Below are 15,869 nucleotides of genomic sequence, written 5' to 3'. Positions count from 1 at the left end.
CCAATTTAGGAGTACATCACCAAGATAACTGCCAAAATTCAGATTAATAACGAGTGAATATCCAACGATGTTGCCTACGTGGGCGGCAGGGAAAGTCTGAGGATACATGGGATGGTTCTAAGTACCGTCGCGTGAGGGGTCACTGATGGTACACCTGGCTACTCAATCTGCGATTGCCGCGAGTTTTGAATTTCTGCCGTGACGTCAGGGACTTAAGCTATATATATATCCACTGGGTAAGTCAGATGTTTAAAATGTAACAGTAATCAATTGTAACATATGCAGTAGATATATACAGAAAACCGAAGTTTTCCGACCCCAAAATTATGTAACAGTGGTAAAATAGTAACACTCATGACATAATGGGAAAAACATAACATATGACTCTTCACAATATTAAATAGTACATTGAAAAGAGGAACATGAGTCCTCTTGAACAATGTAGACTGAGAAGTCCCAACTATACAGTCTATAAGAGTCCATATACAACACTTAAGAAGTTGGTTTAATCACACTACCAGCAGCCACTACAAAGTGTTTGATCTCTTTCAACTGTAGTAAGTAATGTTTTGAATAACACTCTTGAAGATTTCCATCCTGTGTAGGACTGCAAGCCTGCAAAGGACATAGATTGGAAAAAAATTGAGGAAAAGGCAGCTTTCCTCGGGTCTTGACCTAATTGTGTACTATAAGGGTCAGCCCTTCTGATGAAATAGGAGAGATTGGACCTTAGCTGTTTCAGAGAAAGATTAGATCCTGTCGTCTCCCCTTAAAAAAGTTGACCGCCTTCAAAGGCCCGGCTCTTTAACAGGTAGGCCATTAGGCACTCCACGGGGCACAGAGAAGGGTCCTCCTGAAGTGAAACAATCTTCCAAGGCCCCCAGCCTTTCGTGGGAAGTTCGTTTTTTGCCAAGAATGCAGGATCAGGGTGAAGATTTACGTCTCCCATTTCCGAGAATTCAATGTGGCCATCATCCCTTAATAGGGCCACAATCTCGCTGACTCTAGCACCAGAAGCCATAGCAAGCAAAAAGATAGACTTTTGAGTAAGATCCCACAGAGAAGTAGAGGTGTTATCTATCGAGGAGGCAAAGTGCAGGACTTTATCCAACTACCAAGAAATAGCCTTGGGAGGTGCAGTAGATTTCAGTTTAGCAGAAGCCTTCAGGATCTTACCGAACAGCTCGCTATTAAGTTCAATATCAAAAGCATAAGCAATGGATTTAGTTAGTGTCGACTTACATAAGGCAATAGTTGTAGAGGCCAAACCTTGATCATGTAATGAGATAAAGAAAGAAAAACAGAAGTCCATAGAAATGGAAGAGGGTTGATGATTTTTCACTAATGCAATCCATTTTTTAAGGAAGACAAATATTTTCGTTTCGTGGTGTTGGATTTATATTCTTCTATGGAGTCAATTCTCTCCTCTGCAACTCCAAACTTTCTTTGAGCTGTGAGGACGAGAAAATCATGAACTAGAGGGTTTCCGTTATCCAAGAGGAAGCGAAGATAGTCTTCTGTTGAACATCCTGGGATAGCACTAGAGATGGTAGAGGAACCTGGAGAGGTTTGAATTCCAGAACAAGATGATACCAATTGCTCTTGGGCCACTAGAGCTGCTGTTCCCTTGAAAGTCCGCAGTTTGTTCAGGACTTTCATTAGGAAGTTGAATGGTGGAAATAGGTAGATGTGAGACCACTGGTTCCAATCCAGAGACATCGCATCTATCCCTATCGCTTTCGGATATAAGTTTGGTGCTACATACCGGGGTAGCTTCTTGTTGAACCTCGTTGTAAAGAGATCTATTTGCAGTTCTGTTTCCAGAGGCTTGGATCTTGATAGGGTGTCCGCAATAAAATTGCGAACCCCTTCGAGGTGAACTACTGAGAGATGCCAGTTCCTCCGCATTGCTAAATCACACGGTTGATCTGAGGAGACCTGAAGCCCTGTCAGTTGAAACGGTGGACTTCCGTCCCGTTGTCGGTGACTAAATTGATGTTTAATTTCATCTTTGGGTTCATTCTCTTCAGAGTCAGAAACACTGCCATAGCTTCCAGAATATTAATGTGAAATTTCTGAAATGCGATTGACTACCAACCCTGTACTTTCTTGGAAGGGGAGTGTCACCCCACTAACCTTGTTCTAAGGCATCCGTGTGATTAGTCCCTGAAGGAGGAGGGTACTGCAGAGGGACTTGTGTCGACAAACTCCTAGCAGTGGACCGCGGCTTGAGCTACTTTTGCAGTAAGACCGCAGTATTGTGGCAAAGATCTCTCCGACCATATGATGCCTTTCTTCTCCAGACTCTGTAAGCATTTTTAAATCTCTCTTTTAGTATCAGGTTCATCAAGGCAGCGAACTGCAGTGAACCCAAGACTCATTCCAGTTGCTGTCTGGTGAGTACTTTTGAACGAAGAATGCACTCGACAAAGTTTGCTATTTCCTTTCTCTTGCCTTGCGGTAGAGAGAGGGAGTGTGACTTTAGATTCCAGTGAAGCCCTAGGTCACTGGAATTCTCGAGTTGGAGACAGCCTGGACTTTTCGAAGTTGATCTGAAAGACTGTAGGGATTTCATGACTTTTTGAGCTGTCCGAAGACACTCTGACTTTGTTGCAGCCCAGACCAGCCAGTCGTCCAGGTATACCATCACCTGGAAGCCTTTGTTCCGTAATTGTTGGACGATGGCCTCGACTAGCATTGTGGAAATCTATGGAGCTATATTGAGCCCAATGGTCATAGCTCTGAATACGTAGGCCTTTCTTGGTAGTCTGAAACCAAGGTAGGGGGAGAAGTGCCGACTTATCGGAAGATGCCAATAGGCGCCTGTAAGATCTATGGAGTCAGTGTAGGACCTTTGGGGTAGTAAGGTCCATATTTGCGAGATAGTCAGTATCTGGAACTTGTCGTTCAGAATGAATTTGTTTAGTGGGGAAGAGTCCAGGATAGTTCGAAGAGTGTTTGAATCTTTTTTGGGCATGCGGAATAGACGCCTTTGAAAGTTCATGGATTCTATGCAACAGATGACTCCCTTCCAGAGAAAATCCTGCGCATAATCCTTCAAAATTGGGGTTGTGGGTTGGAAGAACCTCTTGAACTGGGGAGGTTTCTGTCTCCATTTCCAGCCTAGTCCCTCTGAGACTATGCTGTGAGCCCAGGGATTGAACTCCCATCGATCCCTGAACAGGTGAAGTCATCCATCTACCGGGAGCTCCTCATTGTTGGTATGAGCTTCCCTTACTACTGGTGCCCTTCTTTTGAGCCCTGGCAGGGTGGAACGTGGTGGTGGCTCTCTCATACACCGGGTTGAAGGCTGGACAATGTGGTACATGCTGATGGGGAACTGTGTATACAGTCTGAGGGATGGCGGCAACTGAGGCTGTCGAAACAGGAAAGAATTTCATTCCCTTAAAGAGTCATTTGGGCTTCTTGCCCTTAGGTTGAGGTCCTTCACTGGGGGTAAATTTCTGTTTAGAGGACATACCCCCCTTGTCTATGACGCTCTTACTCTCCTATGACACTTTGTCCACGACTTCCTTAACCAATTCCTCGGGGAAGAGACCTTCCCCCCAAATATTGGAGTTGATCAGTTTTTTAGATTCATGCCTGATCGTAGCAAAGGCTAGGACGTGTTCTCTACATGCTCTTCTGGATAGGAAAAAAGCATGGAGATCATTATGAAATATGGTTAGTTGAGTCTTCCCCAAGACAGGGAAGAGATTAGATTTGGAGTAGTTACTAATAAGCATCTCTAGATAAAATTGGACGAAAATAGAGGCAGATAGTTTCTCTTTGGTTTCCAATTCTTCCCTTAATAAGGATTTGGGAAATCTAGGCAGTTTCTCATTAAACTGCTTGCCTCAGATGTCTTTAACTAGTTTTTCAACATCAAAGGTATGTTAGACATCCTACCAAATGTCCAAATCAAAAGGAAGGGCTAGGGAGACAGGTATGCCCTCCACTAGCACTGGGAATGGTATAACCTCCACTACTGCTTTCTTTACAGCCTCTAAACTTTTAAGAGGTGAAAAGGAAGACAGTATCCTTGGGGGCCACAAAGGTGGCCTGCTTCCTGCCAAAACCAGAAAGTTGGGTATTAGTGAATTTTGCTGTCTTCAGCTCCTTAACAGAAAGAGATGAGCCTTGCTATGGTCCGGTATGATTGTTTCCTTAATGATTGTATCATCCCTTATTGAGGCTTCTGAGTCAAGCCTTACATAGCAGTAAGGATAACTATCGATCGATGGGAAGAATTCCAAGTCTGGGACTGGCTTGGAACCCAAACCCTCTCCGATGTGGAGGTACCCTTCACTTAAGACCATATGGTCAGCATAGCGCCAAGGGTTCTTAATTGCTCATTTTGGTGGGCTCAAAACTGGGGGAGCCTTAGAAGCAGGTGCCTTTTGGAAAGCTTCTATCCTCGTTATGAGGTCCGCTTGAGAATGTTCATGTTTGGTGGTTAGGTTTTCCATGAAGGCTTTCATGGACACCGTAAGTTCCGAGTTACAAGGAAACGGAGGTTTGTCTAACGTAGGAACAGGGGTGGAGGTGTAAGCTGGGGCTTGAGCAGGAGGGATGGGGCAACAAACTAAAGAGGCACTGGGAACTGTACTCACCCGATGTACATCCAAAGAATTTTCAGAGGCTTCCGTGGTCGGCAGGATCCTCTCCCTCTGATGACCCAGAAGAAGTTGTCAACATGTTGTCGGTGGTCAGGCTCATGACTTGCATAACATCCTGAACTTCATTCACATGATCTGCTGGTACCGGCGGGAGTTGAACCGTCGATAACTGGTGACCAAACGCAGAAGTCACCTCAGCCTTGGGAAAGGGGAGGTCCTTCAGTTCCAGAGAAGGAAGATAAGGGCCACCTTACTGAGAGCTTTTCTGGAAACCTCCTACCTTCACATTATCTGTGACCTGTAAAGAAGACAAAATTTAAATGAGTACAAATTATTAGGTAAATATTTGCATGTTTTAAGAGAAAAACCTAACCTAAATAAACCTACCACCTAAAAATAGCTAAAGATTACAAATAATCAAGACACATTCAAAACAGCTCAGAAATGAATAGAGATTTATGAAGCAAACTATTTGACAGTGCAGTAGGAATATAGAGGAACAATTCACATCAAAGGGACACCAGAACATCCAGAGTAGATCTATTGGAGGCAAGTTCACTCATCATACTGCCTAGACCAGCAACAGCTGTCCCCGAAGCGGCAGCAGCTGGGTTGAGGCAGCAACTATTTCTAGTAGCCAAGATAAAGACTGACCTATCAATACACCAGGTATGTCGACACAAAGCAGCAGAGGCATAGTAAAGTCGACGGGAGAGAATGAACAATCCTATAGGAAAGGGTCCACACTCAGGGGGAGTACAGGAATGAAAGGCAGCTAAAAAGGGAGCCTGCCTGACCTGATCATTATCATCAACTTATGAAAAGTGGGGGTTTAGCCCGTAAGATAATGAGAGCCGTTCAAGACGGCCAGGACGCTAAGAATTTGAAATTCAAAGGATGTCCTGAAAACCAGGCAGAATCCAACCGACCAACTCCAGAGGGCAATGGGAGAGGATAAGAAAGAGCAGATGACTAGCCTATGGCTGCAGCTGTGGAAGCAGAGGGAAAGATCCATGGCCAACACACAGCCAGTGCTAGAAGAACTCAAGCTGACAAGACTGGAAGCAGAGACAGAAGGCAACACTTCTGCCTAGATAGGCTAACCAGGCAAGGGAGTCAAAACTCCACAGCAAGAGGGACATAGCACAGGAAGGGAAGCTGCAGACACAGAACAGGCAACTGCCAAGGCGGTAGAGGAGGACTACAAGGGGTACCAACTCTACGCCTAGAAAGGATTAGGCCAGAGGGAGAACTGTGTAGGCAAGCCTGGCCTAACTAGTGGGTGAGGGAAAACTCAAAAGCTATAGTAAGATGACTAGGCCAGAGGAACATAGTTCCCAGTACAGTCAGGTTATGGCCTAACTAGGAAAGGAAAGGAGCAGAGAAAACACCCAAGGGTGATCTCTAAGGTGGCAGAGAGATTTAGTCCAGAGAAAGAGAAAATCTTGCCTACCTAGGGCCAAAAAAGATAGCCTACAAGTTATCCTGTCCAAGGATGGAGACAAAGCGTACTTCAGCTGCCATGGGACTAGTCAGGGATGGGAACAAAGTTCCACAGCAGGTAGGCACACTAACAGGCACAAGGGTAAGGGAAAAAGGGGTGGTGATGGGAGACTCAGAAATTGGTGAAGCGGCATGACATGAAGGCCCAATTTCGACATTAGAACAGGAATAGTGTTCCAAGGAGTCTGCAGTGATAGGGTACAGAGGACAAGTCCTCACAACCAGGCATAGCCTACCAAAGACTAAGAGAGAAGCCTAAGAATGGTTAAGACAACACAAGGGGGGTCTACCTGTGAGCATTAGAACGGGGGTAAAGCGTTCCAATTGGTAAATATAAGTAGACACAGGGAATAAGTTCCCAAGACCTATGCCACCTTGCCACACACATATAGGCTAAGTGGAAACTGAAAACAGTCACCCTAGGACAACTGAAAACACTATCCATCACAGAGGGACCTTCTAGACTGCAGCTCCACGCCGTGACAAGTCAACAGCATGGGAAGATAAACAGCCTCACCAAACCAGTAAGGTTAGGTGATTTAAAGGGATGGTGCATAAGTGAAAATTTATCAGACATGGCCACCAGCTAGGGTAGTGAGCTAGCTTAAGTCAATGCTGATAAAAACACACAAGAAAACACCAAAAAAGGGAGTGGAATACCCATAATCATACACTGTAAAATAATAATGTAAAACATATTCCTACATTGATATGAGTAAATAACTAAGCATTTCTGAGCGATTTGGTAACATGGTGTAATGGCGCCGACTGCATGACGGCCACAAAAAATAAAAGCATGTAAATCTAAAAATACACGAGGTAGAGACGCGAAATTCTCCAACACACAAAAAGGAGGGTACTGAACTTAGACGATGAGGAAGAAGCTGATGCATCCCTCATAAAAAATCACTCAAAAAGTTAAGAAAAATAGGCAGAAACTCTCCAAGCGATCATTAAAGATGACGCTGCGAAAGGGGAATGGATCAACAGGAAACTTGTTAGTTGAACATTGTGACAGGGAGTTGTAACGCTCACTTGTCCATGTATCCTACCCTCTACCTTATCCTTTGAGACAAGGTTAACTATTCGCGGAAGGATAACCATGGCTTGTTATTAACACGTCCCTGATTTATACACAATATCTCTCAGGATATTCGCTCCAGAGGATAGAACTCCGTTGATACTTCTACTAAGGTAAAATTTATCTGGTATATCACTCACAGAAATATCCCAAGTAGAAGCTGCCAATGAGGAACTTCCATCAGGACAACATGGCTCGAGCCCAAACATAAAAAGTAAGAGGTTGAACAGAAAATTGGAAGAAATGAGGAAAGAACAAAGGTAAAGAAAAAGAATATGAAGCAAGTGCAGCTACTCTAGGGGCCAAAGAGATGGTGCAAAGACCCTTTAGTAATGCCTACAGTCCCTAACGTACTAACCCCCATGGAGTCAAGGCATTCGGATTACAACACGACAATTCTCACCCTGAATCCCTCGTGAGCTGAGATGGAGGTCAACAGGATGACACCAAGTGATCCTCTCTTCACTGGCTTCCGACTGATCAGCTTGAGTTTGACCCTCGCTGAGACCTTCAACAACACGCCAGCCACCACCTATTATAAAAAGAGAGAGAGAGAGAGAGAGAGAGAGTTAATTTAGGGTAGAGCCTTGATAGATTTTCAAAGAAGCATATAGACTTAGGATTGATGGATTACAGGGAGAGCATAGGTCACTGTTGAGTAAGCAGCAACCGTTACCCTGCATCCCCAGGTGATACATAGGCAAAGATGGGACTCATCTTCAGAAAATAAATAAAATTGTATCACACCTAACAAATTACAGCTTTATAAAGCATTATGTCATGATAAACTGACTATATTGAAATTTCTAAAAATTCTCTTTTTAAAAATTATGCATACTGTAAAATGTGTCCCTTATCATTTGGGTATTCATAAGCTCACCTAGCTGCAATGACCACTTGCAAAACAGAGAGGATGCCTTTGTAAATCCGCTGCCTCCTGTGACTTGGCCGATGATGTGAACTTCGGCCATGGAATTTCTTCAGAAGCTACGGAGGAATGCAGGTGAATAAGTGTTATGTTATTATTAGCATTACATGTACAATATATACACTATGCAAACACACTTGTACCCACTTAAACGTTCAAGTACTAATAAACAGCAAGTCATTTGCAATGAAAAAAAAGAAAAAAAAACACATTCAAAACAAAAAATGGTAGAGTGCATTAATGATGAACAGATGCAACAGTGTAACCAGCATGAGATATATTGGGGATAGAACACCCACTAATGAAGGGAGAGTACAGTAATATTAGATTTGAGAACAAGTACGATGAGTGACATGAACGCTTTGCCTAATGTTATTGGGAAAATACTGTAAAAGCAATACAAATCTAGAAGAAAAAATTATATACAGCACTGGACAATAAAATGCCTCTTTTCAGCTTCAAAGAATGAAGTGGGACAGTATTTATTCTGTAGTAACCACTAGGATCAAATGTATTTTCTTTACAGTACTTCCAAATAGCATGATATATAAAAAAATTAATTCATTTGCATTTTTCCTAGCCATACAAATCTGAGTCCTTTAATTAGGGAGACTACTTTGGTGCAAGCTGGAATCAGTTGTTGAAATAGATAATGAGCAATTATCAGACAAGCGAGGGGGTGGGGAAAGCCCAACCCTACCTCACTGTTGGTTTGCTATTCACTTTTGCTACTTCAGCCCAGAACTTAGAGGAGGTGAGGAGAAGGTTTGAAGAGTGCAGCTTTATTAAAGGACTCAGGTTTGCATGGCTAGGGAAACAGAATTTTCATATCAATATTAATATTAAATAGATTTTGAGCAAAGCAAAAAATCTATTTTTGGGTGATATGGCCATGTCATCCTGATGGAAGGTTCCTTTAGGTAGCTTTCTAAGGGATATTTAGCTACAGTGATACTCCCAGAGAATTGACTATAGGTCTCAAGAATTTTAACTCCTGGCGCGAGTATCCTTAAGAAAATTCTTAAGGATATCGCATAATATCAGGGGACATATTTCTTGATACAACACATGGCAATCTTCATCCCGAATAGAGTTTTCGCTCTGAGGGGGAAGAGCGGCGAAATTGAAGGGGAGTCGTCATCAAGGTTACCCGGTGGATCCCCTTTCCCATACTACTATGGCGTAACCCATTCCTTGTTGCAATTAAGCATGGATGGCTACAGATAGAGTAGTTTTGGGTGGGGATTTGTTACATATATGCATACTCCTTTTTTGGGCTCAAGCCATGTCGTCATGATGGAAGTTCCTATAAGTAGCTTCCTGAGGGATACTGTATACAGTATGTACTACAATGATATTCCCAGAGAATTTTACCTATATGTCTCCAGAATTCTAACTTCTGGCGCGAAAATCCTTAAATTTTCTCTCAAGGATATCGCATAATATCAGAGGACGTATTCTTGACACGCCACATAGCAATCTGCACCCCTAATAGCGTTTACGCTTCGAGGGGGAAAGTGGCAGAATAGAAGGGGAGCCGTATCAAGGTTACCCTAGTTCTCATACCACTATTGAGTATCACAACAGCGCCATATCCAAGATGGCGGACATTCCTTATTTTGTAGCGAATTCGCACGGTGGTGTTCCCTGTTGATCTGACATTTTCGATCGATTTTCAAGGATTATTATTATGCATTATCCAGCTTCTTTCACCTCTGGAAAGTTCAATATTGAATCTTTACAATATGTGTTTTTTAGTTCCTGTCTCACAGTGAAATTAGAGTAATTTATTGTGATTAGGAGCTAGGCCTGTTACCGGAGGCGCCATGGGTGCTGTCGTTTGTTGGGCATGTGTTATTTAGTTAGTAGAACGAGATTCCCAGTTTTTAAATAGCATTAATAATTTTTTGGGGCTCAGGCCATGTCGTCCTGAGGGAAGTTCCTTTAAAGTAGCTTTCTAGGGTATATTTGACTACAGTGATATTCCCAGAGAATTTAACCTTAAGGTATCCAGAATTCTAACTCATGGCGCAAATATCCCTAACTTTTACCTTTAGGGATATCGCATAATATCAGAGGACGTTTTTTGATATGCCACATAGCTATCTTCACCCCGAATAGCATTTACGCTTCGAGAGGGAAAGTGGCAAGAACGAGAGGGGAGCTGTTATTAAGGCACCACTCCTTACTGTTTTGAGTACCTATATGACGTCATATCCGACCGCCATCTTGTTATTCCTTCTTTTGTAGCGCCATTACTCGGTGATTTTCCTATGTTCTCTCGCTATTTTGGAAGAATTTTGGATTTATCATGCTTTCTCCAGCATCATCTGCCTCTGGAAAGTTGAGTATTGATCTTTACATTGTATAAATGAAAGCTCTTGCCTTATTTATTACGAACTAAAGTTAAATTACTGTTGCAAGAGCTGTTGCCTAGCCGGAGGCGTCATGGACGGTGTCGTTCGTAATGCATGAGTCATTTAGCTAGCCAGAACTACCTTCCCGGCCTTTATAGCTTTAATATCTTTAGCTATTTAGTCTTCATTGCTAGGAATGCTTTATATTATGCAGATAGTATTAATTTTAGCTTCGGCGATTTAGGTAACCAAACCTATTGATGCTAGGCTTCCTAGCCTAGGCGTTCAGTTTTAGTACTTCATGCATGATATAATAGACTTTCCTGGTGTTATAATTTTAATGAAGCTTTAAGCGAAATTTTTTACATGTAAGATATTTATGTAAATGCATAATTTCCTCTTCCAAGATAGTATACGAGAGAGTTTCGGTGATTTAGGTAATCAATTCTCACTGCCTCTAGGTTGTTAGCCTAGTGGCTTTAGTATACTTTCATACATGTCCCCAATTGCTTTTCTGTATCGTGTTATTCAAGTGGAGATAGATATCTCCTAAACTTTTATAGGATGATACTAGTCTCCTTAGGAGATTTAAGAGCAATCTCTTTTTCCCTCTAAGTTAGCCTAGGCTTAACCCTAGTCAGTGATGCCTTGAATTGCATTCAGGTAGAACTAGGCTAGGGTTTTCTGTCCTCCCCTGTAACTGCAGATGCAGGTTTTTTGGGATTGGTCAGAAACTCAGAGTATTTGTCTGTGGTCGGTAGCTGTCTGGCAGGGTGAATGACATTCCCCTGTTAGGTCAGGCTGCCGACATAGAAGGCTAGACCTCCCTAGGCCACACCTGAAGGTTTTGTATGACATACCTTCTCCCTGTGGTCTAGCAGACTAGTCCTGTGCCGGCGGACCCTAGGCTGAAGAAGAGAATTCTTCTACTACTTAGGAGACATCAGCACTAGAACTCTGTTCCCTTTGGTTTAGGGGTGGCGGAAAGGGTGCTGCCGACCCCTTTACTGTATTAAGTTAACCCTAGGCTCCAGAATAGAATTCTCTAGCCACATGGGATAGCTCTAATACTAGAACAGAGTTTCGTTAGGTGAGGTAGGACAGGCTGTACTGCCGGCTCCTTCCACACCTTATAGGACCATCACCCCTCCCTATTCTGTCCTTTAGTGAAGGCCTAACCATCACAAATTCTTGGCAATCAACCTACAATCGACCTGGTTTCCGGCAGATTGTGGGAATGGCTCGGGTTTTCTATCTGTAGCTCGGCTGTGGCGGCTGCCGGCAGAAGTCCCTGTTCTGTTGAGTGTTCTTCAGCCCTCTCTTGCCCTGTTCTGTTGAGTGTTCTTCAGCCCTCTCTTGCCCTGTTCTGTTGAGTGTTCTTCAGCCCTCTCTTGGACTGCCATCCATAAACCTTGCCAGCAGGGACCGGCAATGTTATGGATGGGTGGAAGCTTGAATGTTACATTCTCCCTTCCATTTGAACCCTCATTCTGGATGGAAGGCAGTAAGGCAGAGCTCTTACACAATCCTTTGATCCATGCTTCCTCTCTACCTCTACTGGCTAGTACCACTGGGTCCTAACCTGCCGGCAGCTATGACTAGCTGCCGGCAGCTGGATGGGCCGCCGACCGCCGGGTGTAATACCTAATCGCTAGCTGGCATAGACTGCTGGCGGGCGGCGACCCGCCGATTGCCGGCGATCCGCCGACAGCAGGCTGACTGCCACCCATTATCCCAGAAGGCAAAAATATCTTCTGAACTGTACCCAGGTGCTAGCCTGCCGGCATATGCCAGCGGGTATTACAGTATATGGTTATACAGCAGCCAGTATAAAGGGATTTTGACGAAGGAAAAATATATTTCTGGGCGAGAGACCTGTGCCGCCTAGTGAAATGCTCCTTTTACATCATTTCTAAGGTAGAAACTGCTATGAATTTACCACAGAAACCAGAATTTAGATATCTCCTATCAATATCCCTGTTACAGCAAGGTGCCGTTCAACACCTAACTCCGATCTCTACTACCAACAGTCCAACCCACGCCAGTGACGTCACTCCTTATAGCCCCCAAGATTGGGGCCCAAGATGGGGGGGAAGTAGGGTGGGTTCACTGGGCGGCACAGGTCTCTCGCCCTGAAATAGATTTTTCCTTCATCAAAATCCCTTTTCTGGGCTCCGACCTGTGCCGCCCAGTGAAATAGTGCCAGAGAAAAAGGGGGGCCCAAACTTGGCACAATATCTGAAGGGAAGTAATTAAATACAAAATAATACCAAAACATGTTTTAATCCAAGAAAAGGATATACTGTACTCTCAAACATTAAGGAGGGATAATAAATACAATTATGGCAAAAATCCCACACTAGGGATAGCAGGTAAGGCACAGCAAATAACGATGCAGATCAAAATAAATAACATCCTTAATGGTAAAATAACAAAAACTAACTCGTGGGAGAGTAAGACTAATAACAGGTATACAGTAATCAAAATCAATTCGTAGTACAGGTATAATCAAAATCAATTCGTAGTAACGTAAGATTATTAACAGGAGTATAAAACAATACACCATAAGGGTGTAGCTCAAGTAAAACAAAACCAAAACTAAGTAGGAACAATAAGTAAGGCAGGTAGGAGGAAGGGGGATAGAGAAAGACGTTGTGATTAAGACTCATTACCTTCAGGAGGAACCACATTCCCAGCTGCTACTGTAGCAAATTTTAGAGCTTCCAAAGGTTTTAGGTAGTGGCGTTTAAAAACTTTAGGGGGACTTCCAGCCTGTATATTTCGTAAGCTCATCAAAATTCATATGGTGGAAATAATTAATTGAAGTAGCTACAGCTCGTATATCATAGACATGGGGGAATGATTCAGGGTTAGCCTGTTTACTAACATAAAGAATCTGTTGTCTGATTCCTTTCAGGGTAATGGTTCTTCCATTTTCTCTAATGAATAAGGGCCCTGTGGATTCATGGAAGTTCTATTTAAGTAGGATTTCAGGGTGGTAACTGGACACAAGGATGGATCCTGAGGAAGTGGAACAATCTTCCAGGAGGACCATCTGATCTGAGGGTCCTCATTTTTAGCCAAGAAAACTTTGTTAGGGGAGAGGACTTCTCCTGAAGAGAGGAATTCAATATGACCTGGGTCTCTAGTCAAAGCTGACCATTCTGAAATTCTGGCGCCAGAAGCTAGGCTCAATAGGAAAAAGGTTTTCCTTAATAACGCTATGTAATTGCAAGATTCGTTAAGTGTGTCAGAGGCCAGCTTAAGGACATCATTCAAAAACCAGGAAACTGCGCTAGGGCGAGTTGATGGTTTCAATATGGCGCAGGCTCTCGGGATTGACGAGAAGTATGAATCCGTAAGGTCAATATTAAAACCAATGGTGTTGGCTGCAAGGCCTGATTCAAAGAGAGTTCTGAAGAAGGTTACTGTCAGATTCATAGTCATCTTTTCAACCTTTGAGTCCCTTAAAAACTTTGCAAGTTTTTTAACAGCCGAGTCATATTGTCGGAAGGTGGATTCCTTTTTGTCCGATTCCAAAAACAGGGTATTTTGGGGATCAATAGCTGCACCTCTTTGGGCTGCAAATTTCATGAAGTCCATAAAGTTAGGGCACTCTGAATTCTTGAGGAAGTTAACACATTGCAAGTTTGTACTACTTGTGTTAGTATTGGATTGGGTATCTGTCAAGGATGGAGACCCAGTTCCACCAACAGAGGAAACCAACTGCTCTTGGGCCAGTTGGGGGCTACCAGAGCTACTTGGCCTCTGAAAGACCTGAGTTTGTCCAACACTTTCATCAGAAGATTTATCGGAGGGAACAAGTAAACCCTCTTCCAAGTGTTCCAATCTAACGACATTGCGTCTGTGGCATAAGCCCGAGGGTCCAGGTTGGGGGCTACGTAACATTCTACTTTGTGGTTGGACTCTGTCGCAAACAGGTCTACCTGGAGACCCGGCACCTGAGATAAGATCCATTTGAATGATTGTTGATCCAGGGACCATTCCGACTCCAGTGGAGTTGTCCTCGAAATTGCGTCCGCCACTACATTCCGCACTCCGCTAGATGGACTGCCGACAGATGCCACTTGTTCGATGCTGCCATTGAAAATATTGCTAACATGACGTGATTTATGTGGGCTGACTTGGAGCCTCCTCTGTTTAAGCAGTGGACTATGACTGCGCTGTCTAGAACTAGTCTGATATGAAGGTTCTTGGCTGGGGTCAGTCGCTTTAGAGTAAGGAATACCGCCATGGCCTCTAGAACATTGATGTGAAGTTGTCGAAATACAGTCGACCATAGTCCCTGGACTTTCCTGTGTTGGGAGTATCCTTCCCAACATGTAAGGAGCCGTCTGTGTGAATGACGAGTCCTGGGGCCGGATGTTGTAAGGGGACTGACTTCGATAGACTTTTGACCTTTGTCCATGGCCGAAGTCTCTTTCTTAGAATTGGAGGAAGTCGAGCTTTTTTGTCTCGATGCTTCCCGTTTGCCCTGGAGCACAATACTCTGTTTATGTCTTTTAGTTTGGCCTTCAGAACAATATCTGTCACGGAGGCGAACTGCAAGGAGCCTAGGATTCTTTCTTGGTTCCTCCTGGACGTCAACTTGTCCCTGAGAAAACGTTTCGTATTCTTTGCTATTTCTGTCCTCTTGGCTTTCGGGAGACATAGCGTATGGTAACGTAGGTCCCATTGTAATCCCAGCCATTGAAACTTGGTCTCCGGGACCAGGCGGGATTTGTCGAGGTTGACCTGAAACCCCAACTGTCGAAGGAAGGTTAACACTTTGTTTGTTGCCGTGAGGCAGTTCTCAACGTTGTCTGCCCAGACGAGCCAGTCGTCCAGGTAAGCTACTATTTGAATCCCCTGGGTTCGTAGTTCTTGAATTACCGTCTCTGCCAGTTTGGTGAAGATCCTGGGCGCTATGTTGAGCCCGAATGGCCTCACTTTGAGTGCGTAGGCTTGGCTGCCTAGTTTGAAGCCTAGGAAAGGACGAAAATACCTTGCTATCGGAACGTGATAGTAGGCATCTGTAAGATCTATAGAGGTGGTGATGGCCCCATGGGGAAGTGAGGTCCGCACCTGAGAGACAGTTAACATGTGGAACTTGTCGCATCGAATGTAGGAGTTCAGACGGGACAGGTCAAGGATTACTCTTCGCTTGTCTGAGTCTTTCTTTGGCACGCTGAACAAGCGACCTTGAAATTTTAAGCGACGAACCCTTTGGATTGCGTTCTTCTGCAATAGGTCGTCTGCAAACGAGACTAGCTCTTTTGTTGGAAGTTGATAGAAACTGGTTGGTGGAGGGGGCCCTTCTATCCAACTCCACCCCAGACCTTTGGAAATTATGCTGAAAGCCCAATTGCTGAACTTCCTGA

The 15,869-nt window shown here is 43.8% G+C and overlaps 1 protein-coding gene across 3 annotated transcripts in view; it reads right to left on the bottom strand.

Moving 5' to 3' along the window:
• Positions 1-15,869, bottom strand: part of LOC137652585 (tectonic-1-like) — a 383,029-nt gene that overhangs the window by 342,100 nt on the left and 25,060 nt on the right. The window contains exons 2-3 of one of the 3 annotated variants that reach the window (XM_068386069.1): positions 8,084-8,190; positions 7,607-7,735 (exon numbers count right to left, since the gene is read on the bottom strand). In XM_068386069.1, coding sequence (XP_068242170.1) covers positions 7,607-7,735; positions 8,084-8,174 — 220 coding nt within the window. In that variant the 5' untranslated portion in view covers positions 8,175-8,190. Of the gene's footprint in view, positions 1-4,613; positions 4,873-7,606; positions 7,736-8,083; positions 8,191-15,869 lie in introns of those variants that run through there. The other 2 variants (XM_068386072.1, XM_068386073.1) reach the window with 2 other exon arrangements.

This window comes from Palaemon carinicauda, chromosome 1 (assembly GCF_036898095.1).
Source record: "Palaemon carinicauda isolate YSFRI2023 chromosome 1, ASM3689809v2, whole genome shotgun sequence".
Lineage (NCBI taxonomy): Eukaryota > Metazoa > Arthropoda > Malacostraca > Decapoda > Palaemonidae > Palaemon > Palaemon carinicauda.
This window is presented reverse-complemented; position numbering and strand designations above follow the sequence as displayed.